Source organism: Sorex fumeus, unplaced genomic scaffold (assembly GCF_029834395.1).
Source record: "Sorex fumeus unplaced genomic scaffold, SorFum_2.1 ptg000196l, whole genome shotgun sequence".
Lineage (NCBI taxonomy): Eukaryota > Metazoa > Chordata > Mammalia > Eulipotyphla > Soricidae > Sorex > Sorex fumeus.
The window spans coordinates 21,340-47,058 of record NW_026606253.1 but is presented as its reverse complement, the minus strand read 5'-3'; the positions used below and the strand labels follow the sequence as shown (position 1 = coordinate 47,058).

Genomic DNA, 25,719 nt, shown 5'->3' with positions numbered 1-25,719 from the left:
TGGGGTGGGGTGGGGTGGCCATACCTGGCTGTGCCCAGGGGTCACCCTGGCCGGCTAACGTCCCTGTGCTGACGGAGATCGAGCCCAGGACAACTGGATAGAAGGCAAGTGCCCTCCCCACTGTCCTGCCTCTCTGCCCCCTGCGGACTTTTCTATTAAATACGGAATGACTCTGAAGTCAGTGGGCCCTCATGGGGGGCTGATGAGAAGCAGAGGAGAAGATGTCACTCCCCCGGGACTGGCTGGAGCGCTGGCACTGATGAGCGCGACGAGCCCTACCAGCCACACGACACCCACTAGGCCTTCCCGGGGTCTCGGGCCGGAGTGAGGGGTTGCCCTTTTCAGGGAAAGGGAGTCGATCCTCGACCTCCTCAGGCCCCCGGGCCTTTGTCCTTCTCGCAGAAAATCATTTCAGGAGATGAGCATGAAGCAGGAACATTTTATTTGGAGGCTTTTAGGAAGGGGAAATGAGGGAGGGAGTAACACGCTCGAGAGAGAGTGCGGCTTCTCCAGAGGCGCAGAAAGCCACTGAACACGTTAGGTTGCCTGGTTGCGTTCGGTCCGAAAGTCCACACCTCAGGAGGGGAGAAGCCCGTGACATGACCGACCTCGTAGGCAAGAGCAGTCCCTGGGCTCGGGCACACATGAGCGCCCTCCCTTGGTTCAAGGGGGCTAATCTCGGGTTTTCCCCAGGCTGCCCCTGGTGGGAGTTTCTAGCTACCTAGAGTCCGTTGCTAGGGTGGTTGCCAAGGGGGTAGAGTTGAGTGGTCCAAGGTCCTCTTAGAAATTCCTTTCCTGGCCTTTGTTCCTATTCCCTCGGGGGGTCCAGCCTGCTCTGGGCCTCCTAATGTGGGTTAATTTTGACCAGACCTTGGGTCCCGTGCCCTCAGGTGGTCTTTTGGTGGCCATGAAGCTATTGTTGACTTCCTCGGAGTTCCATTGCCATGGCGATGCTTCCCCCATCCACATGTCTGCCTCAGTTCTGTGGGTTAAGAAATGCAGTTAATACTGGCTTGTGGTTATCAAACTTGGGCACCGTCACAAGGAACGAAGGAAACGCCAAAACCTCCTTCGCTCCCCTTTGGCGCAATTTTTTTTCTTTTTGGGTCGCACCTGGTGATGCACAGGATTTACTCCTGGGTCTGCACTCAGGAATCAGTCCTGGCAGTGCTCAGGGGACCATATGGGATGCTGGGAATCGAACCTGGGTCGGCCACGTGCAAGGCAAACGCCCTACCCACTGTGCTATCGCTCTCCAGCCCCCCTTTGGCGCAGTCTTGCTGGGCCCTTTTCCCTGGCACTTCTCAGCCCATAGAAAAAAGTGTGCCTGTTGCTTGCCTTAGCTTCTGTGTGTAACCCCGGGCCTCTCACACACATACATACGCACACATGCACACACAAGACCAGCCATCACTGCTGAGTCGCCTCCCGGCTAGTCAGTGTCTGGACGGGAAGGTGGTCAGTGGCACTCACAGTGCACAGGGACGATTTCTGGCTCCTGAATGTGTTTGGGGGTGGGTGTGATGCCAGGGAGGGCGTGAGGGTCAGCTGCCCGCAGGGCAAGTACCTGTCCCCTCTGCCCTCTGGCCCTGAATCTGCTGTTGTTTGTTTGTCTGTTTGGGATTGAGTTTTTGTGCAGGAATGACACTTGGTGGGCTCAGGGGGCTGTGCGGGAGGCTGGGGGTCGCACTCGGGGTGGCGAGTCTCAGACTGGCAGCTCTCTGGGCTCCGGAAGCTGCTGTGGTCGCTCCCGTGAGACAGACTCTCTCCTCTGCTCTTCAGAGATTTATCCCTGAGAACGAGTGCGCCTCAGAAGGCCCCACAGTGGGCTCGACAGTCAGGGCCCGGTAGTGGCCGCGGCAGCGTCTGACCACCTGACCATGAGTCTGCTGAGGCCCAGCGGGCTGAAGGCCCCCACCAAGATCCTCAAGCATGGGAGCTGGGCCCTGAAGGCGCCCTCGGCCGGTAAGTGCGCTCAGCCCGGGCCAGGGGAGACTCATTTCCACCCGGGAACCCCCTCCCGAGTCCTCGCCCGGGAAGGGCTCCCTGAGCTGTAGGCACGTTCATGGCTCTGGGGACAGCTCTCACACACGAGTCTCACGTTCTGTGACTTTCGTGTCACGGCAACTGGTGACAGCTGAGGCGACCAACACGCTCCCTCCTAACTGCTAGCCCCCTCGCCCGGGCTTGGGGACAGGCTGAGGGAGGTGGACTCACCTGGACTAAAGGGCCTCATTGCCGGCCGTAGCCACAGTACAGTGGGGAGGGCAACCGGCACCCCATGTGACTCTCCAGCCTCAACCTCACATGAGTGACCCTGAGCGCAGAGCCAGAAATAGGCCCTGCGGACTGGCTGGAGTGCTCCCCCCCTAAAAGAAAAAGAAGATGGGCCAGTGGACACAGCAGAAATAAGACACTGTGTTGGAGCTTTCTCCTGGCTTGGTCCGTAGCATCACGGGGTGTGTCCAAAGATTTCCCCTCAGCTGCCCAAATATGACTGTGGCCTGGGATGCTGCAGTAGGTAGGCACGTCCCCTTCACGGCGGGCCCGGCCAGGCTTCACCACAAGCAGCCCCCGGCATTGGCTGGGAGTAGTCCCAAGCACTGCTGGGTGTGGCCACCCCCAACCACACTTTAACTGGACCTGGACAGGCCCTTCCTGACCCTTCTGACCCTTCTGACCCTTTCTGCTGTTCCAGCGGCTGCTCCCGTTGAGAAGTCCGTGCCTGGGGAGAAAACCCCCAGCGCCCCCTCCTCGGAGACGCAGGAGGAGTTTGTGGACGACTTCCAGGTCGGGGAACGAGTCTGGGTGAAGGGGAACAAGCCTGGATTCATCCAGTTCCTCGGGGAGACCCAGTTTGCCCCTGGTCAGTGGGCCGGGATCGTCTTGGACGAGCCCATCGGCAAGAACGACGGCTCGGTGGCGGGTGTGCGCTACTTCCAGTGCGAGCCGCTGAAGGGCATCTTCATCCGGCCGTCCAAGCTGAGCAGGAGCTGGCAGGCCGACGATGAGACCAACGGCCTGCAGCCAGCGCCTGCTGCCCAGGCCACACCGCCCCTGTCGGCCGCCCCGGCCCCTGCGGCCGCCCCGAAGGCACCCCAGCCCTCCGCGAAGGAGGCACCGGCCACCCCTCACATCAGCAACCTGACCAGGACGGCCAGCGAGTCCATCTCCAACCTCTCGGAGGCTGGCTCCCTCAAGAACGGGGAGCAGGAGCTGAAGCTCGGGGACCGGGTGCTGGTGAGTGCCGAGGGCAGCGGTCGCGGGTGGGTGTCCATTCGCCTGTCTGGTCCATCAGCTTTCCCAGACTCGCGGTTTGGGTGGAAGCACGAGCAGCCAGGACACCTGGTCCTGCAGTTTCCAGCGTGATGGATGCGTGCGGGGATGCTGCCAGTTTTACCAGTTTAGCCAAAACAGGGTGGAGGGGTCATGCCGTGGGGAGGCCGTGTGCTTTGGATGCCTCTGACCCGGGGTTTAAGTCTTGGTCCCATGTACAGTCCCCCAAGCACATCCCGGAGTGATCCCTGAGCACCAAGCCAGAAGTAAGCCCTGAGCACTCTGACTGTGACTCAAAAAACAAACCAACGAACAAAGTTGGAAATCGGTTCCATTGCTCTGGTTTGTGATGTTTGTGTTTGGGGCGTCACAGGGCTCACCCCGAGCCGCTCCAGGCCATTCCGTGCGCAAGCCCTGAGCCGTCTCTCCAGACGTGTGTGGTTTGGTGTTTGGGCCACACCTGGCCATGCTCAGGGCTTCCTCCTGGTGCTGAACTCAGGGATCTGGTAGGGCTCAGGGGACCATCTGGGGTGTCGGGGATGGACCCTGGGTAGGCCACGGGTAGGGACCCGTCTCCGGAACATTCTCAGGAGTATGTTTTGCTGTCTTGGTTGCTCGATCTTCAGACTCAGCACCTGCTCTTGGGTTTCTCTGAGCAGCTCCTGGAAGGCCTTCGGTGGGGGCGAGGGGGCACCCTTTGTGAGATGAGTTTCTGGTGGGGGTCACCAGGTCCCTGCACATGGCATCCTCAGTCCACCCCAAGCCCATTCCTCTGCACAGCTCCCCTAAGCAGAGGCGCTTGGCTATAGACAACTGTTCTCCCCAGCAGAAGCACTCAATAACGCTTTCAGAACCCGTGGGAAGCGGCCGGGAAAAGTCACCTCGGGGACGTCTGAGGCGGGCGGCTCTGACCAGACAGACTGGGGGCTGGCCCGGAGCCAGTGGCTTCCCGGGGACCACAGGGATGGCCATCGCCAGGCCGGTGTCAGAGCTGTGGAGGCCGGAGAGGAGAGCTGTGCAGGCGCAGGGTGGCCCTCGGAGGGTCCTGGAGGGTCACGGTCAGGGTTCAGGGATGGCCAAAGAGTAACACGGGGAGGGAATTGGAGCTGGAGGAGACTCACGGTTTAAAGACTGTTTGGGGGGCTGGAGCAGTAGTACAGCAGAGAGGGCGTTTGCCTTGCACTCAGCAAACTGGGTTCCCCGGTATCCCATAGGGTCCCCTAAGCATCGCAGGAATGATTCCTGAATGCAGAGCCACGACTCACCCCTCAGCATCGCCAGGTGTGACCCAAAGACCCAAAGAAGAAAAAAGACTTTTTTTTTTTAACTTGCATTCACAACCGTCCACACCCGGACATAGGGACACCAGTGTCGTTGGAACAAGGGAGCGGGGACACTGCCACTGGCTCTGCGGTGAATAACTCTGATCAGTTATTCATTTATTGGTGGTGGTGCTCAGGGCTGAGTCCTGGCCCTGTGCTCAGGGACCACATCCGGGCAGGTGTGTGCAAGGCCAACGCCCTGCCCGCTGTGCTGTTCCATCGCTCCATACCTCAGCTCGAGCACGCCTTTCAAAATGAAGTTTTTGAGGGTTTTTTTGGGGGACCACAACCAGCATAATGGCTGTTTTCTGAAAGAAGAAGGGGGAAAAAAGAAAACCCAAACACTTTCTTTGGTCTTTTTCCTAATTCAAGGAAGGTTTGCTTGGCGCTCCACGGCCTAACGCAGCCGTGGTCAGGAGGCCGTGGCGAGTGGGGGCTGGCCTCGGGGCACCGAGGCGAAGCTCCCGTGCAGGGCTGGCGCCCTCCCGGCTCTCCAAAGGGCCTCCTGCCCTTTGCCCCATTCTTCCCTGCGCACAGGAAGTCCAGGTTCTGCGCCAGCTGGCCCCGATGTTTACGTGACTGACCTCGGAGGAGCCCTTCGGAGGCTCTGAGACGGCTGTTCCAGCCTTAGGCCTGTGGAAGGCGGTCCCCTGCCCCTGGCACTCCCTGTCACTGGCAGTGGACAGACTGCCCCCATGCTTGTGCTACTTTGGTTCTCTCTGGAGACTCAGGGACCCTCAGTGGGCTCACTGGAAATGCCCAGCTCTGACCTCAAGTCCCGTCTGTGCTCGCAAGTAGGCAGGGGTCGCAGAGTGGGACAGTCAGTCTTATGGTGTCTCAGAGCGGGAGGTCACTCTGTCCGTCCTGTGGCGTCTCAGAGCCCAACCGTGAAGAGCTTCTCCGGGCTGATGTGCGGTGGTTCTCCTGACCTTGGGAGATCACTTCCCTTCTCTCCAGCTGAGCTCTGACAGAATGTTCTGGAGACAGGCTTGCGGCAGTTTTGGGCAGATGATATTTCCAGGATATGAAGTCAGGGTCTTGAGAGACGTGACTGGCTTCCAGCTGTGCTGTTCCAGGAGGCTGTTTCCGGGTCAGGGACGGCATGTTCTGTGCCAAATTCTTCGCCGATGAACTTTGCAGCCTCTTCTCAGCCCAGGGCCGCCACCCCAGCCACCTGTCTCTTGTTCTTTTATTCCTTGTCACACTCACAGTGCCCAGGGCCCACGCCTGGCCACGGAGGCTGTGCCAGGGCCTTTGCACATGGCACTTCAGGACTCACAGAGACAGTCCTGGGTGACGCTGCTACCCCTCGTGCTGCGAGTGACCCCCGAGCACGTGAACCCAGTCCTGCCCCAGACCCGAAAAAAGAAAACCGCGCTCTCAGGCATTATTAGTTGAGGTCTCTCTCTCTCTCTCTCTCTCTCTCTCTCTCTCTCTCTCTCTCTCTCTCTCTCTCCCCCCCCCCTTTCTGTTTTGACTTTTTGGTTTTGGGGCCACTCCTGGCAGTGCTTATGGGTCACTCAGGCTTTGCACTCAGGAATCAGTCTTGGCGGGCTAGGGGGACCATCTTGGGTGCTGAAGATTGAACCCAGGGTGGCCACACACAAAGCCAGTGCCCTTCCCCCGGTGCTCTGGCCCTTTCTGTCAGCATTCCCGTCAGTGTCCAGCGCTGTGATTCTGTTTTGCTCTGCGTCCCGGGGGCCAAGCATCAAGCCAAGGCATAGTGAAGGAGAACTGGAAAATCGAACTCCGCTAAGATATGAGAACAGTCATTTTCCTCTAGCTGGTTTCTGGCTTAATTGTTCTCCAGCGGTGGGGTTGCCACGGCTCTGCTCCCACACCCACGGGGCAGCGACCCCCTCGCCACACCAGGTGGCTGGCCTGGGTCAGAGATTCCCAGGGGTGTGGTCAGCCAGGCCACCGGTGTAAGCGAGTGGGTGTGAACGCCGCTGCCTTGCATGGACACTGAGCAGCAGCGTCTGCTCACCCTGTAGGGGTTGCAGGGGGAAATGGCACCTTGACCTTTGGGGTTTCTTCCGGAAATCCCTACTCTGAAGCCAGAATGTTCCTTCGCGGGGGTGGGGGCGCTTTGCGCAGTCCAGAGTGCCTGACCCGCGTCCCTCTGGCAGGTGGGAGGCGTGGAGGCCGGTGTGGTGCGCTTCCTCGGGGAGACGTACTTCGCCAAGGGGGATTGGTGCGGCGTGGAGCTGGACAAGCCGCTGGGCAAGAACGATGGCGCCGTGGCCGGAACGAGGTGGGTCCTCCTGCCCCCCCCCCAGACAGCCTGGGGCAATGCACGGTGCCCGGGAGGCGCTGAGGAGACTGCAGGCCACTTCACTTGGTTCTTAGGCGGGGCCACTTCCGGTGGCACTCGGGGACCCTGCAGGGATGTGGGGACAGCCTGGGGCTCCCACATGCAGCTGTGCTTGCCCGCAGGAACCCCCGGGCCTGCTGTCGCCCTTCAGATGCCGGGGAGGCTGCTTGGAATCGCCCTTGGTTTGCGCGGTGGGGGTGGGAGGCGTGCGAGGGAGTGTGTGTGTGAATGTATGAATGTGTGTGCTTCGGAGTGTGGATATGTATGTATGAGGGTGTGTGTATGTGAGCGTGTGAGTGTGGGGCTGTGAATGTTGGTGAGGGCATGAGCATGTGAGTGTTGGTGGGGGTGTGAGCATGTTTGTGAGGGAATGAGAGCGTGTCATTGTTGGTTTGAGAGCGTGCAAGTGTTGGTTGGGTGTGCGTGTGTGTGACTGGGGCTGTGGGAGTGTGGGAGTGTTTGTTGGGGTTTGAGTGTAAGTGTGTTTTTTTTTGGGGTGTGAGTGTGAGTGTGAGTGTGGGACGTTGGGAGTGTGGGAGTGTTGGTTGGGGTGTGAGTGTGTGGGAGCGTGGGAATATCGGTTGGGGTGTGAGTGTGTGTGTTAGTTGGGGTGTGAGTGTGTGAGTGTGGGGCTGTGGGAGTGTTGGTTGGTGTGTGAGTGTGTAGGAGTGTGGGAATATCGGTTGGGGTGTGAGTGTGTGTGTTAGTTGGGATGTGAGTGTGTGAGTGTGGGGCTGTGGGAGTGTTGGTTGGGGTGTGAGTGTGTAGGAGTGCGGGAATATCGGTTGGGGTGTGAGTGTGTGTGTTAGTTGGGGTGTGAGTGTGTGAGTGTGGGGCTGTGGGAGGGTATGAGTGCTTGTTGGGGAGTGAGTGTGTGTGAGTTTGGGGCTGTGGAAATGTGGGTGTGTTTGTTGTGCTCTGAGTGTGTGTATGTTGGGGTGGGAGTGTGAGAGTGTGGGAGTGTTGGTTGGGGTGTGAGTGTGTGTGTTTCTTGGGGTGAGTGTGGGAGTGTTTATTGGGGTGAGAGTGTTTGGGAGTGTTGGTTGGGGTGTAAGTGTGTGTTAGTTGGGGTTTGAGTATGTGTGAGTGTGGGGCTGTGGGAGGGTATGAGTGTTTGTTGGGGAGTGAGTGTGTGTGAGTGTGGGGCTCTGGAAATGTGGGAGTGTTTGTTGGGGTGTGAGTGTGTGTATTTGTTGGGGTGGAAGTGTGAGAGTGTGGGAGTATTGTTTGCGATGTCAGTGTGTGTGTTTCTTGGGGTGAGTCTGGGAGTGTTTGTTGGGGTGTGAGTGTGTGTTGGTTGGGGTGTGAGTGTGTGGGAGTGTTGGTTGTGTGTGAATGGGTGTTTCTAGGGGAGTGAGTGTGTGCGAGTGTGGGGCGGCTGTGAGCATGTGGGAGTGTTTGTTGGGGTGTGAGTGTGTGTGTGTGTTGGGGTTTGAGTTTGTGGGAGTGTGGGAGTGTTGGTTTGGGTGTGAATGTGAGTGTTTGTTTTGGTGGAAGTGTGAGAGTGTGGGAGTGTTGGTTGCGATGTGAGTGTGTGTGTTTCTTCGGGTGAGTCTGGGAGTGTTTGTTGGGGAGTGAGTGTATGTGAGTGTGGGGCTGTGGAAATGTGGGAGTGTTGGTTGGGGTGTGAGTGTGTTTGTTGGGGTGAGTGGGAGTGTGAGAGTGTGGGAGTGTTTGTTGGGGTGTGAGTGTGTGTGAGTGTGGGGCTGTGGAAATGTGGGAGTCTTGGTTGGGGTGTGAGTGTGAGTGTGTGTTGGTTGGCGTGAGTGTGTGGGAGTGTTGGTTGGGGTGTGTGAGTGTGTGTGTTTGTTGGGGAGTGAGTGTATGTGAGTGTGGGGCTGTGGAAATGTGGGAGTCTTGGTTGGGGTGTGAGTGTGTTTGTTGGGGTGAGTGGGAGTGTGAGAGTGTGGGAGAGTTGGTTGGGGTGTGACTGTGTGGGAGTGTGGGGCTGTGGGAGCGTGTTAGTTTGTGGGGGTGTGAGACTGTGGGACTCAGTGGACTCCGCGGTCGGCGCCTGTCTCTCTTGCCAAAGGTGTCTTTTGTCCCCCCCTCCTCGTTGTCCGCAGGTACTTCCAGTGTCAGCCCAAGTACGGTTTGTTTGCTCCCATTCACAAAGTCACCAAGATTGGCTTCCCCTCCACGACGCCGGCCAAGGCCAAGGCGGCCCCCGCGAGGCGTGTGATGGCCACCACCCCCGCCAGCCTGAAGCGCCGCCCGTCGGCCTCCTCGCTCAGCTCCGTGAGCTCCGTGGCCTCATCCGTGAGCAGCAGGCCCAGCCACACGGAACTAGTAAGCAGCCCCCTCCCCCGCCCTGTGCGATACTCAGGCCCCCACAGACTCCCAGGCCCCAGGGGCGAGAGGCGGAACAGGACCGGGTGGGCTGGGCAGCTCCGGGGGGCAGGCGAGTGGCTTCCCAGCCACCACCGGTGACAGGAGCAGGGATGGGCCTTTCCTCCGGTGCTCAGGGCTCGTCTCCGGCCCCAGGCTGCCGTAGCGATGAAGTGGGGAAGCTGAAGGGGGCGTCGGAGGGTCAGAGCGGGACCCAGGGACTCTGGGGAACGCTTGGCACTTGGCGTTGCTTGTTTGCTCTCTCCGTCCCTCCCTGCTCCCTCCTGTCCCTCTGCACCCCTGTCGACACAGAGGGGCCTCGACTTCTGTCCATTGCGGGGCCGCAAGTCAAAGCTGGGGCCTCGTGGCTTCTCCCCTCACGTCTCTCTGAGTCCTAAACACTAAAGTGTGTCCGACTGTGCAAGGGTGTCCTGAGATATTGTCCACAGGGAAACGGGCCCACGATGGAGACGTGTCCCGGGGGGCTGGCTTTGCTGGGGGCTGCGGTTCCTGCCGCCCCCTCTGCTCCCTGCATTGACCCTCGATGCGGAAGAGGAGGGAGTGAGTGTGTGTGCAACGGAAGATACAAAACAGGTGACACGGAAACGGGAGCCAGGAGGCCGCGCGCCGTGGGCACAGGCCTGGGGCCAGTCCTGTCTTGCTCGACCACCACCAGGTTTCCCTGCCCTGCCTCCATCCTCACTTCCGACTCCTCCTTCCCCTCGCCTCGCCATTCAGGAGGGGAGCAGACTCAGAAGCCCCTCTCCTTCCCTCGCGAGCCAGCCCGTTTGTGGAATTCGGTTTTGTTTTTCTGCTTGACTGTGGGCCACACCCTGCAGTGCTTGAAGGGGCCGTTTGCAGTGCTGGGGTTGAGCCGGGCCTCCCACCTCCGAGCAAGAGCCCCACGCCTGAGCCGTATCTCCAGCCTCCCCCCGCTGTCTTGTTTTGTTCTGTTCTGGGGTCACACCTGGCAGAGCCCAGGGCTTTCTCCCGCCTCTGTGCTCGGGATTATTCCTGGCGGGCCTCCGGGATTGAGCCTGGGCAGCGCTGGGGCTTCGCTCTCCAGCTCTTTGGCCCCTGCCTTGCATATCTTTACGCAGGGTGGAGCTCACTCCTACACTGCACATCACCGTTAGCACATATGACAGGAATATAGAATGAGTCTGTGTGGCTTCATGGAAGTATACCTCCATAACGTAATTCCATACGTGCACACACAAGCGTTCACACACACACAGGCACTCATACATGTACACGTAGTGCATACCGTATATACACAGGCTGATGGGTGTATACACACAGGCACGTACTGCATAGACACAACGCGCGCACGCACACAGCTGTGTGTAGACATGCCCACAGGAACGTACGTGCACGCATACATACATGCACACAGGTCCGTGCGTGCCCTGGGGGAGCCTCCCGGTTCGCGTGTTGGCTGAGTTGCTCTTCTGAGGTACCAGGCTCCCACAGAGGGTCCGGCCTTGCTGGCATGGAGCCTGGGGCCTCACACACCATGCGCAGGGCAGAGGCTTTGGCATCAACATCCTGAGTTCAGCTCGTGGCCCCGACCTTGCCCAGCCCCTCAGCACCGCCTCCCCCCATACCAGGGGTGCTGCTTTCTCCCTGCTCCGGCGCCTGAACCTCGCAGTCTGGTCTCCACGGTTGGCTGAAAGAAGCCGTTCGCTCCCGTGCTCGTTTCCTCAGGGAGCTGTCTCGGGCCCAGGAAGCGCGTGCGTCCAGCCGGCCCCACCCGCTCAGGCCAGGAGGCTCGGGGAACACCGCCGCCCACCTTTCCTAGTTTATTTTTGCTCTTTGGTTTTGGGGCTCACCTGGCAGTGCTCAGGGACTCCAGGCGTGGTGCTTGGGGGCTGCTCCCGGTGGAGGGGGTTTGAGCCCAGGTCTTGGTGGAGACCCCCAAGGCTGTCAAGCTCTTCCCAGCCACCCCTTGAAATCAGAGTTGACTGCAGTTCCCGGCAGCACTGCACATGGCTGGGCCGGAGAGCTCGTGTGCTCCTAGAAATTTTATTTATTTATTATTTGGTTTTGGGGCCACACTCAGGGGTGCTCAGGGCTTATTCCTGGCTCTCTGCTCTTGGGGTCACTCCTGACAGTGCTGGATCTTGAACCTCTGAAAGCACCTTCCACCCCCCAAAAAAGAAATCTCTTTGGCCCTGGGGAGAGCATTTAATCTGACCAATATACTTTAAGTGTATTGGGGAGTCACGGCCAGATCCTTACGCAGAGGCAAGGATGACCCGCTCCCCGGACAGAACCAGGTAGCTCGAGAGTTCGCAGCAGGCAAAGCAGCAGTGGACAGCCTGGGCCCTGCTGGGCCCGTCAGTCAGCAGGCAATTGGCAGCAGCTCAGATGATGCAGGGAAGCGGCAAGAGCAGGGCGATGGGTCAGGCGTGGCCGGGCAGAAGGAGCGGACGTCCTCGGCCACCCCCGCCCCAGCGCCCGCCACCGTGTGCCTGAAGAATGAAGACCAGGTCCCGCTGTGTCCCCGCCTGCAGGGGCCATTGTGCCGCAAGGAAACTGGTCTGCAGAGCGACCATGAGTGACCACGAGCCCAGGACAGAACGGACAGGACCCCCGGTCCCCGCGGCCCTCCAGCCCACTCCCCTCCCCTCCTCACTGTCTTTGCCTCTTCTCTCCTTCCCTTTGTGCTTGGTCTTCCCCTGAGCTGCCCTTGCTGTCCTGCTCGCTGGGCGTGAACCCTCACACATGCTCACCCACCACTTGTTCCTTTTTTTCCTGGATTTTGGCCCACACCCCAGCAATGCTCAGGACTTCCTCCGGGCTCTGCACTCAGGACTCACTCCTGGTGGGCTCGGGACCCTATGGGGTGGGTACCTGGGATCCAGTTCGGGCAGCGGCGTGCAAGGCCAGCGCCTTCCCCGCAACTTTACCATTCTAGCCTCTCATCCCCCCTTTCGAAGGCAGATGGCACAGGGGTCTTTTATGGGGTCACACCCAGTGACCCTCAGGGGCACGGGGCCATTCCCAGAGACAAGAGTCTCTGGTTACTGCTATTCAGGCCTGGGGCGGGTGCTGGGGAGAGCGAGGTGAGCTGGAAGGAAGAGGAAGAGAGAAGGGCCAGGCTGCCCTGGGAGACCCTGACGGACCTGCAAGGCTGAAGATGCTGGAGCCGGCCTCAAGCTCATGCCAAGGGCTCAGCCTTAAGGAAGCTCAGGCCAGAGCGGGCTGTGGAGGGGGCTGCCTCCGGCTCTGCAGAAGAGTCTCTGGATTCCCACGAGGCCCGAGGTCAGTGGAGCCCAGGTCCCGTCCAAGGACCTTCGGGAAGGTTTCAAGACGCTTCTGCTGAGAGTCGCTGGCCCATATGCACGGATGCAGCGCTGCTCCATCTGCTTTGCTGAGGATAGCCGTGTGCATGCCCGCGTCCGCCACCCCCACCCCCTTCACGTCTCTTTTTCCTTTGCAGTTGCCAGAAACCTCCTCTCGCTATGCCTGCAAGATCTCCAGCACAACCGCCCTCCAGGAGGCGCTGAAGGAGAAGCAGCAGCACATTGAGCAGCTGCTGGCCGAGCGAGACCTGGAGCGGGTGGAGGTGGCCAAGGCCACGAGCCATGTGGGGGAGATAGAGCAGGAGCTGGCCCTGGCTGGGACGGGCACGACCAGGTGACGTCTGTGCAGACGGCAGTGCCGGGGCCAAGAGACGCTTGCGGCAAATGCTGGGCGCGACCTTGGTGCAGGCGGTGCAGGGAGAGGCCGTGGGTCCCCGTCTGCCGTCGTTGCGGTGGCATCCGGCGCGTGGTTTGATCGCATGCACCTTCTGCTCACCCCGTGGGGGTTCAGGGAGCACCGAGTTATCCCCGCTGGTGCTTTCGTGGTGTGGTTCCCCCCCGGCCTTCCAGAAACGCTGCAGCTTAGGTGGGAGACGTGTTCAGCATGCCGCGGTGGCAGGTGGCGGTGCCAGCCCACAGAGGGCTGTCGGGGGCGGGCGAGGACACTCACGCGCAGTTGCCTCCACAGCACGTCCTGGAGCTGGAGGCCAAGATGGACGAGCTGCGGGCCATGCTGGAAGCGACCGACTGGGAGAAGGTGGAGCTGCTGAACCAGCTGGAGGAGGAGAAGAGGTGAGGCCGTGCCAGGAGCTGGGGGGCTGCCTCGGGTGGGGTGCTCCTGGCCTTCCAGGGCTGTGAGAACCACAAACTAGCGGGTGCCCAGTCCTGAGAGTGGCCTCATTGGGGGGGATGGGGGGAGCTCACTGGAGCCCAGCCACCCCCGGCCCTCCCTGCTGTGTCCACGTGGCCTGGTGTTCAGGAGACCTGTGCTGGGTGGCCGGGAACTGTCGTATCCCAGTGGGGCCCTGTGGGAGTCCCTGGGGTTAATCCTGGGCGGGAGGAAACCCGCAGCACCCATGGGGCACGGCAGCAGACAGGCAGGGCTCAGGCCAGGCTGCAGACAGACGGACACGGGGTGCCGGCCAAGACGGTCTTCTCAGATGGGCTCCCGGCAGTGTGGTGCCCAGGGGCACTGCCAGTGCCCGGCTCAGCCCCTCAGCTCCACATGCCGAACTCGCCACGTCCCCTGGGAGCCCCTCCTGCCCCCCCGCCCTGGCCCCGAGTCATTTGCTGCTTCTCCCCCAGGGGCTCAGTTGTTGTCCCGATGCGGGGACAGGCGCTGGCTGGGAGGGACTGGCACGCGCACCTGGTCAGTCTCTAACCACCTCTGTTAGCTGCGAGGCAGAAAAGGCTGATATGACAGTGCGCCTGGCGTTGGCTCGACAGAGCTTCCTCCTGTAGCCTGCGGGTACCACCCAGTGCTCACAGCCGAGGGGACTCGCTGACTTTTTTTTTTTCTTTTTGGGTCAATCCAGCGATGCTCCCTGCCTCGGCACTCAGGAATTACTCCTGGCATTGCCCAGGGGACCATAATGGGATGCTGGGAATTGAACCCGGGACGGCCACGTGCCAAGACAAATGCCCTGTCCGCTGTACTCTCGCTCTGGCCCTCGCTGACTCTCTCAGCCCTCCTGTGTGTGGAGGCGGGGGCTGGGTCAGGCGCGCATCTACAGGATGGTGGCCCTCATGGGGGGCAGCAGTGACGCCCCTCACAACTCTCCCTCTCCCCCACAGGAAAGTGGAGGACCTCCAGTTCCGAGTCGAAGAGGAGTCCATCACCAAGGGCGACCTGGAGGTAAAGCCCGGGCAGGTCCCAGAGGCTTGCAGGGTGCAGGCAAGGATGCGGGGTGGCCTGGCCGACCCCGCCGGGACCACTTCTGCTGGAGACTCCGAATCAGACAGGGATACCAGGGGTCATGCACCTGGCAGGGCCCGGCGGAGGCACCTCTGCTCCTTGGGGCCGGAGGCTGCTGTTGATGAGCGTTTTCCTCTCGTTCTGACAGTTGGGTCTACGCCTTTGCCTCAGCTTTGATTTTCAGTCGAGCAGCACAAATCAAATCCTTTAGAACCCCAGTTTATTGGAAGGTATTCCTTAAAACAAGAAAAAGCAAACAGTCAGTTTGCAAAAGAATAATTTCTATTTCTGCTTCTTTTCCTTCCTGTTTTAAGTTCATGGAAATTTTGTTTTCCCACCAGAAGGAGGTGAAGGCCCTGCAGGCGGCCTCCGAGAAGCTCGCCAAGGAGAACGAGGGGCTGAGAACTAAGCTGGACCATGCCAACGAGGAGAACACAGACGTGATCGCCCCGTGGAAGTCCAAGCTGGAGACGGCCATCGCCCCGCACCAACAGGCCATGGGCGAGCCGAAGGCGTCCGTGAGCCGGGGCGTGGGCGCCGAGGCGGCCGAGCTGGCCGAGCTCAAGATGCAGATGGAGAGGCTGCAGTTCGAGTACCAGCAGGAGGTAGAGAACTCGAAGGCCCAGCAGGTGGCTGAGCGTGCAGCGCACGCCTTTGAGCTGCAGACGCTCAGGTCGCGGCTGGTCAGGACAGCCCAGGAGCAGAAGAACAGCCTGGAGGCCGCGCGGGCCAAGCTCGACCAGACCGAGGACCAGCACCTGGTGGAGATGGAGGACGCCCTGAACAAGCTGCAGGAGGCGGAGACGAAGGTAACGCACCTGGAGGGGTTGCGGGCCATGTGTAGGCAGCAAGCCCAGGCCCTGGCCGACGCCACGGCGCAGCTGGAGGCCACCCAGCAGAAGCTCTTGCAGCTCGATGGGCTCCGAAAGGCCAGTTCCGAGGTCAATTGGGAATGGAGAAGCTCAGGCAGCAGCTCCAGGTGGCTGAGCAGCAGATTCAGGAGTTAGAGAATGCAAAGCGGGCCGAGAGTGGCAGGTTGGTACCCGGGTGCCCTCGCCCACTTCCACGCTCGCTCCCTGCATGCTGTGTGTCTGTCTGCTCACCGCCGTGTTCCGGCTTGGTGCTGACAGGTCTCCCGGTCACGTCCCGTGCGGTTCCCTCTGATGGGACTGAGAACGTGTCGGCACGATTCTGGGACTGTCATTGGTCCCCAGCACCCAGAGGCCGTGCAAGCCTTGGCCCCGGCTAATCGGGCCCGTCTGGGGTCTTTCTGAAACTGAGAACTCTTCACAAGGCCAGTGAGAAAACAAGATAGGAGCCCCCAAAGCAAACCTCTGCCCCCCCCTTAGGCCCCCTGCGTACTCGCCGAGTCCGCCCAGACCCTTGGGCTCAAGTCTGGCCGCAGGGTTCTTTCCCTGACCTTGCTGACCACCTGCTCGTGTGACTGGCTTTGCCAACCTCTCCCCGAGGCGCCTCAGTTTCCAGCTGGTGCTCAATGCCTCTGAGCCTCTGAGCTCCCTCAGGGCTGGTGACGTGGCCCATCTTGGTATTTCTCATTGCCGGCCCCTCCCTGCCTGCAGCACAAGCCCCTGCCCAGCCCTGCAGAGATTTCATCCCTTTCAGCCTCTAAGGGGTGCTTGGGCCAAGTCCGCCTTCCAGCATGGCCTCCTGCTGGCCACGGACATGGACTCTCATGGTAGCCCTGACCCTGGGGAAGGACAAGACAGTGAGATCTGGGCCAAGCCGAGGAAGCTGCAGTTCTCACCCAGGAGCCCCTTGGAAAAATGCCCTTTAACTCCTATAGGATTGTGGTGGCAGGACGCACCCTCCCAGCCGCCCCCCACCGACCCCCATGGCGCTGTGCGCTTTGTTGAAGAAACTTCTCTGTTGGCCAAGATGGAAGGGCTGTGGGATTTGTAGACAGGACTGACAGACATAACAGAAGGACCCAGAGACCCCCGGGAGTTCCTCTCAGGACTCAGGACTCCTTAGCTGACATTCCAGAAACAAACAGAATCAATTCCTAGGACACAGCAGGGCATAGTTGAACCACTTGTTCGCATCAAGATGTAACAAACGTCACGTTCTGCTGTCTAGTGGATTAGAGGTTCTTCAATTTAAATTTCATATTGAAACCCCTCAAACTTTTAAAGTCACAGACAAGAAACTACAAGAAAGTAAATCTTGGGGGCCAGAGTGATAGTACAGTGGGAAGGGCATTTGCCTTGCACACGGCCTACGTGAGTTCGATCTCCAGCATCCCATAGGGTCACTGTCATTGTCACTGTCCTCCCTTTGTTCATCAATTAGCTCAAGCGGGCCAAAAAAAAAAAAAAAGATAACATTTTCTTCCCTCCCTTCCCTCCCTTTCCCTTTCTTCCCTGTTTCCTCCCTCCCTCCTTCGTATCCTTAGCCTCCCTCCTCCCTTGCTTACGTCCTTCTTCCTCGCCAAGCCATGCTCTCGGCTCTGGGGTCCTCCCGCCCAGCAGTAGTGGGTCTTTCAGCTTGTGGACCGATCTCAGGCTCGCCCAGTGGTGCTGCAGTTCCAACTCGGGCCTGGTGTGTACTCCAGCCCTTTGTGCCGTCTCCCCGCCCCTGGAAAGTCAGTCTTTCTCATAGGCTTTCTTATTTTCTGGTCACTCCAAATGTAGGTCTAGAAAACGCCTCTGTTTGAGCCGTTTTCAGTAACCACTAGACAGTCATCACCAGAACTGACGGCGCCAAGGCCTTGGCTTTGAGAACTTCAGGCAATCGCACTCACCTCACGTCTCTGTTTTTCGGGGTTGTGTTGGGTCATGGGCTTCTCATACGTGCTTTCTGTTTTGTTTTCCCCTTCCTGTTCCTGGTCGTCCCCTTGGTCCATTCACTCCATCCTTGTCTCTCTGGTAGGCCGAGAGCCTGGCCGAGGAGCTGCAGGGGAAGGAGCTAGCGCTTCGTAGTCTTCAGGAGAACTTGAACGAAGTCAGTCGAGTGAAGGAGGCTTTGGAGAAAGAGCTTCGGAGTTTGGTGAGTACCAGGGGAGTCGGACGCTGATCTTTACATTGCTGAGGGCAAAGCGAAGCCTCCTCAGGCGAGCTCGGCCCTATCGCCTCTGAGGCTCACATTGTGTGTGTGTGTGTGTGCTGGTGAGCAGAGTCGCCGTGTGTGTGCGGGTATGTTTGTGTGTTTGTGTGTTTGTGTGCATTGTATGCGTTGTGTGTGTGTGTGCGCGCGTGTGTGCTGGGGGCAGGCAGGGGGCCCACAGCTGATGGTGGCCCCCGGCTCCCCGCAGGGGGAGAAGGTGGACGTGAGCCGCAGCCAGTCCCAGGCTCTGCAGGCCGAGCACGCCAAGTCCACCACGGAGAGCCAGGCGCAGCACGAGGAGGCGCTGCAGGCCCTGCAGAAGCTGCGGCTGCAGGCGGAGGAGAAGCTGCAGGCGGTGCAGGCGGAGAACGGGAGCCTGCTGCGGGAGGTGGCCGAGCTGAAGACGCAAGCCGACAAGGCCAAGGTGTGTGGGCGCAGGGCCGCCGTCTCGGGGTCGGGCTCTGTTGGGGGCCTCGGCCTGCAGCCTCAGACACTTCCTCCGTCCGTCGGCGCCTGTGAGAGCCAGAAGGGGGTTGCTCCCGGGGCGCCCGGCAGAGCACATAGAAGCCCAGGGACCCCAGCTTGGGTTGTCTGTTTTGTTTTTAGCTTGCTCAGTAAGTTCAGGCCTTCGTGTTTTCACTTGACTGCTCAAAGGCATTTTTTCATGTATCAAAGAAATGTTAAGGTTCGAAGCTCAGTGGGGAGAAATAAAGCGGCTGGAACTAGTGCAGTGAGAGGGCACTTGCTGTGCACGTGACCCACCGGGGGATCCCCAGCATCCCCCGTGGTCCCCCAAGCACCCAGGAGGAAGCCGTGACCTCTGCCGGGTGTGAACCCCAAAACAAGAAGGAAAATAATGTACACACACATATATGTGTGTACATACATAACATGTACATATGTGTACATCTTTATATCCATATAATAAGTGTATTTTAATTCATATGTACATATTTTGATACATTTTCAGTTTTACACACTTGGTCCCATGTATAGTTTATACATATATGTGTATGCCTATACATATATGTGCTTGTATGTATATGTGTGTGTATACATATCTATAAGCCAGTGGAAAGAAAACGGAACCGAGCTTACATCAGAGGAAACCAGGGCTGCTGAGCGGCGGCCATGGCCCGCGTGTGTGTTGGTGCCCGGCCTCTTTCCACCACGCACCAGAGCCAGGGCTACGTCTCCTCTCTGGACCACCTGCACGGCCCAGTTCTGTGGCCAGCAGCCTCGTGTGCATGCTCAGGTCAGTCCCATTCCAGTAACCTGACCGTCAGCGGTCAGCTGCCCAGCGCACGCCAGTAGCCTGCTGCGGCTCATGGCTGCTGAGCTGGACAGAGAAGATAGCCCTTGCTGCAGAAAGTTCTGGAAAGTACATGGCGGTTAAACTATGGTGTGCATTGAGACTCAGAAACGAAGACGCACAACCCGTTGCTGACGGGCAGGGAGAGCAGGTGAGGGAGACTCTGGCCCGTGTGCGGCCACTCCTCCTGGAGCCCCTGGGCCCCTCCCAAATTTCTGCAAACACTGCCCTCCCATTGTTCATCGATTTGCTCGAGCGGGCCCACTAATGTCTCCATTTTGAGACTTGTTGTTACTGTGTTTGGCAAGCAAAACCTGTTGGCTTCAGTCTCCAAAGCTTGGTGGATTAGTCTGGATTTTCTATAAAGTGTAAAACTTTTGGGACTAAGTCCATTTCCTGCCTCTGTTTGTCCCTGTGAAAATCGTTTTGCAAGCAATGGTTGCTTTTCCCTTCCCCTCCTGCACAAAGTTCAACAACAAAATACTTTTTGTAGTTCTTTGAATTGTACTGGAAACTAGTTTTTTAATGCATCCCTTCTATGACAGAGTGATGGATTTTGTAATGGAATAATTGAAGTGGGGGGAAAAATCTTATGCCCCAATGTCAAGATCCAACTGTACTTAAAACTTCCGGGGAGCTGTCAGGAATAATTTCAGACGGCATTTCAAAAATAAAATGGCTGATAGTAGAATGGGTAGTGCTGCCTTGTACTTGGCCAACCCGGGTTGATCCCCAGCATCCCGTATGGTCCTCCGGCCCTGCCAGCAGTGATCCCTGAGCACAGAACCCTGAGCGAGACCCGAACACCACCAGGTGTGGGGCCCCCATCCACAAAATAGGCAGGTAGATATGTTGACCCTGTGAAGTTAACTGTGTTTGAGCCTCTCCATCCTGCGAGTGTGTGTGTGTGTGCGTGTGTGTGCGTTTGTGTGCGCGCACGTGTTTGTGTGCTTGTGTGTGCATGCACGTATGCACGCGTGTGCAGGTAAGACTACTCTGCCATTTTCATTTCTGGTGTTTAGGCCACATTAAGTGCTTGGCTTGCTTGTGCCTGCTTGATCTCATTCTTGTTTCCGTTCTTCCCCGCTTTTGTTTCTGTAGTCATTAACTTCCCTAATAACATCAGAGGAAATTGAGCTGATGTCGGAGGATCTCAGGGCCCTGAGGTCAGAGAATCAATTGCTGGCGAAGGAGAAGCTCTCTCTGAAGTCAGAGAGAGAGTCATTGCTATTGAAGTTGAAGGAAGCGGAGGCCAAAAACTCTTCGCTGCGGGAAGAGCAGAGGAAACTCTGGCTGTTGAACCAAGCCATACGCTGCGACAAGGAGAAGGTCATCGAGGCCAGGCGGGCCGCAGAGAAGCTCTGGCAGGAGGAGCAGCTCGGCCGAGAAGCCCTCGAGGCGGAGAAAGAGAAAGTGCTGGAAGAAGCCAGGGCGGTGCAGGAGGAGCTCCAGAGGGTGGGCGCGGAGAACGACGCCCTGCAGGTCGCCAAGGTGGGGCTGCAGGCCCTGGTGGAGGAGCTGCAGATGAGCAAGAGCAGCCTGGTGGCTGAGTGTAAGAAGGGCCTGGAGGAGAGGGGCCAGCTGGAGGAGCATGTCAAGAAGCTGGTTCTGGAGAACCTATCCCTGGCCAAGGACAAGGACAACATCATCCAGAAGCTGCAGTGCTCCTATCATGAGCTGGCTTGGGATCAGAAGTCGCTGGTGCAAGAGATCGAGGAGCTCACGGCCGAGAAAGAGTCGGCCCTCGAGAAGCAGTTGGAGCTCGACAGCCTGTGCGTGGCCCTGAAGCTGGAGCGTGACGGCCTGGCTCAGAGGAACAAGGAGCTGCAGCTCGAGAAGGACCTGCTGCGCCAGGAGCAGGAGAAGCTGGGCGCCAGCCTGGAGGCGGCGCTACAGGCCAAGGAGCTGCTGGGCACCGAGGCCAGCTGCCTGCGCACGCAGCTGGACGAGGCCACCAAGACCGTGCACAAGGCCGAGCTGGAGGTGCTGCAGCAGGAGCTCCAGGGGCTGGCGGCCAGCCAGGGCGCCCTCGAGGCGGCGCTGCAGGAGGCCAGGGACGCAGCCCGCAGCCTGGAGAAGACACACGCCAGCGTGCTGCAGGCCAAGGAGGCGCTTGACGCCGAGCGGCAGGAGGAGTGCCTGCGGGAGAAGGAGCAGCTGGCCGGCAGTTACTTCCTCCTCCAGAAGGAGGTCAGTCGGCTGGCCCAGACCAGCAGCCACGTCTCGGCCAACCTCCTGGAGGCCCAGAAGGAGAACCGCATGCTGAAGAAGGACAAGATCAGGCTCACCTTCAAGATCAGAGAGCTCAAGACGCTGCAGTCTTTTACGGTAAAGTGGAGCAGGCCCGACCCCCGTTGGCCCTGGGCACCCCCTTTTAGCGGTTAAGAGGATTGCTCTTCGTCGGCACAAGGAGAGGTGCACCCCCACGGAACCCGTGTGTCACGGGCTGTTTGCTGCGGGCACAGGGACAGCTCGTCACCACGTGCCTGGTGACCTCTAGGACAAGGCATAAGCTGTGAATAAAACCGAGAAAGGACAGTATGTTCATTTCCGGGGGGAGTTCTCACGGAAGATTGCACTGTGGCTCTTCAAGACGTAAGGGAAGGCATGAGAGAGGCACTAAGTTGTAAAGCAAAGCAGTGTCTTCCGGGGGGACTTTGAGCGGTTGCCCTGAGTCTGCTCACTTGGGACTCGGGGGTGCCCTGTGCCACCAGCAGTGTGCCCGGTGCAGGGCAGCCTGGACTCGAGGGTGCCTGGTGCCGGGCAGGTGTTCTCTCTTCCCACCTCACTCAGGGTTTACCTTTCTCCCACTCCCACACCTGTGCTCACTGCTCACATCTCCTCTCCTTCCCCCCCGCCCCCACGCTTTCCACCCAGGCCTGCTTAGCTGTCCGCTCATGTCATTTTTATTCTGTGTGAGGAATGGAGGCTCTTGGGAGCCCTGGGCTGTTTCTGGGTGTCAGTCTTGCTGCTGAGCGGCTCAGACGTGAGTCCCCGCAGGATGAACCGGCGGCCAGCGGGGCCGGAGCCACTGTGGCAGGTGTGGGTGGTTTGTGGGGCATTTCGCGCTGTGTTGTGCCACTGTTGCCAACCCCTCCCTGCCCCCCCCCCCCCCCGGCCTGGCTCAACGAGGTTTCTCTCTCCAGGCTGTGCAGACAGCGGAAGATGCCAGGCATTTTATGCAGCAACTGTCCCAGGAGAAGACAGAGACCCTGGCCTCCCTGGAGGACACCAGGAACACCAATGCAAACTTGCAGAATGAGGTGGGTGATGGTGGTGACCAGGGCGTGTAGGCCCGGCCTCAGCCTTGAGAGAAACTATATCCTGGGCCAGAGCGATAGCACAGCGGGGAGGGCGTTTGACTTACACACGCCAGACCCAGGTTCAATCCCCGGCATCCTATCTGGTCCCCTGAGCACTGCCAGGAGTAATTGGTCCCTGGTTCTCGCATGGGACAGGAGGGGAAGTGTACCCCTGCATGACCCCTGTATGACCCCTGGGGAGGTGCTGCGTGGAGTGACCACACAGAATCTGGGGGACATGGGGCGGCCTGGCGAGATCACTGAACAGCTGACCACTCCCAGACTGCTCGGCGGAGCAAGGAGCCCGGCAGGGACTGGACGCCCCAGTTAGCTCGCCCAGAGCCTGGGCCGGGACAGGAAGAGAAGCCACATGTGTTGACATACGCAGCATTTCAAGGCTCTTTGATGACCGTGAGAAGGCGAGCCAGTGCCCTCTGACCACACAGCCCCACTTTCCCGGGCTCGAGTGACTGCTGACGGCCTGGGCTGCTCCTCCCTCGCCAGGAGTGATCCCTGAGCACAGAGCCAGGGCATAGTCCCCACCGCACCAAACAAACCAAACTGACGACCCACAAAGGTTATAGATGAGCATGTATACATACACAGACATGTACATATGTATATATGCGTGTATGCTTCAAAAGAGTCGGGGAATACCTACCATTTAAAATATCCGAGAGTGGGGCCGGAGCTACAGCACAGCAGGTAGGGTGTTTGCCTTGCACGTGGCCAAGCCAGGTTCCATCTCCGGCATCCCATATGGTCCCTGAGTGCAGAGCCAGGAGTCACTCCTGAGCAACGATGGGTTGTAACCCAAAAGCCCCCCCCCCCCCAAATGAATTGATTAATCACAATAAAAGAAGCCAGAAAGAAGGAAGCTGAGGAAGAAGGGGCGGTGCTCACCTGGCGCGCGTGAGAACCAGGGGCTGGGCACACGCTGCCGGAACCCCATCCCCACATGCTCCCAGCACAAGAGGTGATGCTTACGGAGTGAAAGGCCCCATGGACAAGGACACATCCCTTCAGTCAAGGGGTCACGTCCTTGCCAGAGCCGAGAAGCCAGACCCCTCCACAGCCCTTACTCCTGCTGCTCTCCCAGAACCTGGGCTTCGGGCTCCCATAAAATTGGCAAATCTTCACTTTGCCAGAGTCGAACACCACTTTGGAGGGCCTCCTTCCCATCAGGAAGGTCCGGTCGCAAACGGAAACGTCCACCAACATGTGGCTGTCCCGGCCACGTTGTGCATGCTCTGGGCGCAGAGCTGGGGAGTCTGGTCCTCTGGGCCGCCTTCCTGCTTCTTGCTCCTGTCGAGGGAGACAGCTGGGTGGGGTCTTCTGGGGTGTGCACACTTGGCTGCAGACCCCAGTGCCCGCACCTACCATCACCAGGCTTGCGTCTGGCCTGCGGCAGGAGTCAGCCTTGGGGCCTCCTTGATGTCTCTCCTTCCCAAACCCCCTTCCATCCCACCTGGCCTGCAACACTTTATAATTTGAATCCTCTCCAAGGAAGGGGACCATCTGGGTCCCAGTGCCCTGTGGAGTTCCCGCACACCCTCACTTCCTGCACTTCTGTACTTAACAGCCGTTGTCCTGGACGGCACATGTGGGCTGAAGTGAACTTTGCATGTGGGCTGTGGAGGTGGACCCTGCATGGGCTTGTTGGGAACTGAACATTTCCATGTTTTTTTGTGTTTGTTTTCTTCACCTGGAGGAAGAGAGATCTGTGTTTCTTGGCTCCAGTGTGGGAGGGCCTGGGCACTCTCAGAGACTCCTCATCAGAACTTGCCCCGAGGGAGAAAAAGAATCAGTCAGCTTTATGGTTTTCTTTCTTCTTTCTTTGGGGGCCACACCTGGCGATACTCCGGGCTTCCTCCTGGCTCTGCACTCAGGAATCACTCCTGGCTGCTCTCCAGTGGCCCCTATGGGATGCCAGGGATCAAACCTGGGTTGGCTGCGTGCGAGGCAAGCACCTTTCCCGCTGTGCTATCACTCAGACCCAAACCTGCCAGTTTTTAAGTGAAACATGAATGTTTGTGCCTATAGTCATGCTTACCTTTGTAAAGTGGGATTTCCCCCCCCCCCCCCGCCCCGTGGATTTTAAAGAAGTGAGTCTGTCTTTGTAGGAGAGGGAAGGCCCTCTTGACTCCCTGCTCTGAGAGGAACCGAGGGGGCCCAGCATGTCCTCCTGGGGTCTTCCCTGGGGCACCCGGGAGCTTGCGCTCAGGAAGGGAAAGGGGAGCTCTGGCTGCCTCCAACCCTGGGGCGGGGACTGGAAGCGGGGCCCAGCCTCCTCTGTGGCGGGCTCCGATGGCTCCCGCAGATGGCTCACCGTCTCACGCTCTCCTTTAACACAGATCGATTTCCTGAATTCCGTGATCGTGGACCTCCAAAGAAAGAATCAGGACCTCAAGATGAAAGTGGAGATGATATCCGAGGTGGCTCTCGACGGGAACGGGGACGACTCAACAATTACGACGACAACTTCGGCCCGGCCACCCCATTCTCTGCACTGTGCAGCAATCACCAGCACTTGAAGGATGACATAATCAGCTATTTGTGAAACACCTAGAATAACCATTTTACTGTCTTTACAAGGTTTACATTTTTCACTGTGGTTTTAGATGAATGTATGATGAGAAATTCAACATTACTAATTTTGGATTTTCTTACCACAAAAAGATTGAATGAAGGACCTCAACCATCAGAAGTTTATCATCCAGTTTCAATCTATTTTTCTTTATTTGAATGTTTTCTAGTTCTGTCAAAAGTGATAATGTACCATCCAGGCTACATGTATAATAAGAACTTCTATAATTATATGTATGATTTTGATGTATTTTCCTCTGGAGATTATCAGCTGTCTGACAAGTGAAAGATCTGGATCCATTGAAATTTTTAGTAATGACCATTATTGAAATTGTTTCACAAACTATGTAAAGCAGTATTAAAATTTGAGCAAGCAAGTGTTCTATATCTACTTTAATAAAATTATTTATTTTTTGCCAGTGATAACTGATTATTCTCAGGTTTCTTTAGAAAAGATTTTTGGCTAGCAGTGAAGAACTATAGAGTCAAATGAGTCAAACAGTTTCTACAATGGAATTCTGATACACCAATTTCTTTTTGTTTCTTTATGTTTGTGCCACCCCTGGTGATGTCTTAGGGCTTATTCATGGCTCTGCACTCAGGAATCACTCCTGACAGTGCTTGGGCAGACTATATGGAATTACAGGGATTGAAGCCAGATTGGCCAAAGCAAATGCCCTACCAGCTGCCCAATTGCTCTGGGCCTGTAAACCATTTTCTTAAAAGCGTTTATCTTGGGCTAAAGAGATAGTGCAGTGAGTAGGGTACTTGCATGTGGCTGATCTGGGTTCAATGGCAGGAATCCCATCCAGTCATCTGTGTCCTGGCAGGAGCAATCTCTAAGTGCAGAGGCAGGAGTAAACCCTAAGAAGCACTGGGTTGGGGGTATGGTGCCACCAGCAGGTCAGTCTGTACCTGTGAGGCGAGAGCATCAGCAGCCTGATGGCGCCTTCAGACTTCCAGGTACCCCCAAATTGCTGCCGTGCGTTTGGC

The 25,719-nt window shown here is 58.2% G+C and overlaps 1 protein-coding gene across 1 annotated transcript; it reads left to right on the top strand.

Annotated features, from left to right (window-relative positions):
- The first annotated feature begins 1,880 nt into the window (after positions 1 to 1,880).
- Positions 1,881 to 24,674, top strand: LOC130017453 (CAP-Gly domain-containing linker protein 1-like). The gene is given in 16 exon segments (XM_056108160.1): positions 1,881 to 1,965; positions 2,699 to 3,240; positions 6,728 to 6,852; positions 8,979 to 9,201; positions 12,686 to 12,863; positions 12,866 to 12,882; positions 13,237 to 13,340; positions 14,343 to 14,400; positions 14,802 to 15,399; positions 15,402 to 15,502; positions 17,353 to 17,463; positions 17,747 to 17,950; positions 19,940 to 20,851; positions 20,984 to 21,166; positions 21,985 to 22,101; positions 24,495 to 24,674. Coding segments are annotated over 16 exon segments (3,738 nt in total).
- The last annotated feature ends 1,045 nt before the right edge of the window (positions 24,675 to 25,719 follow it).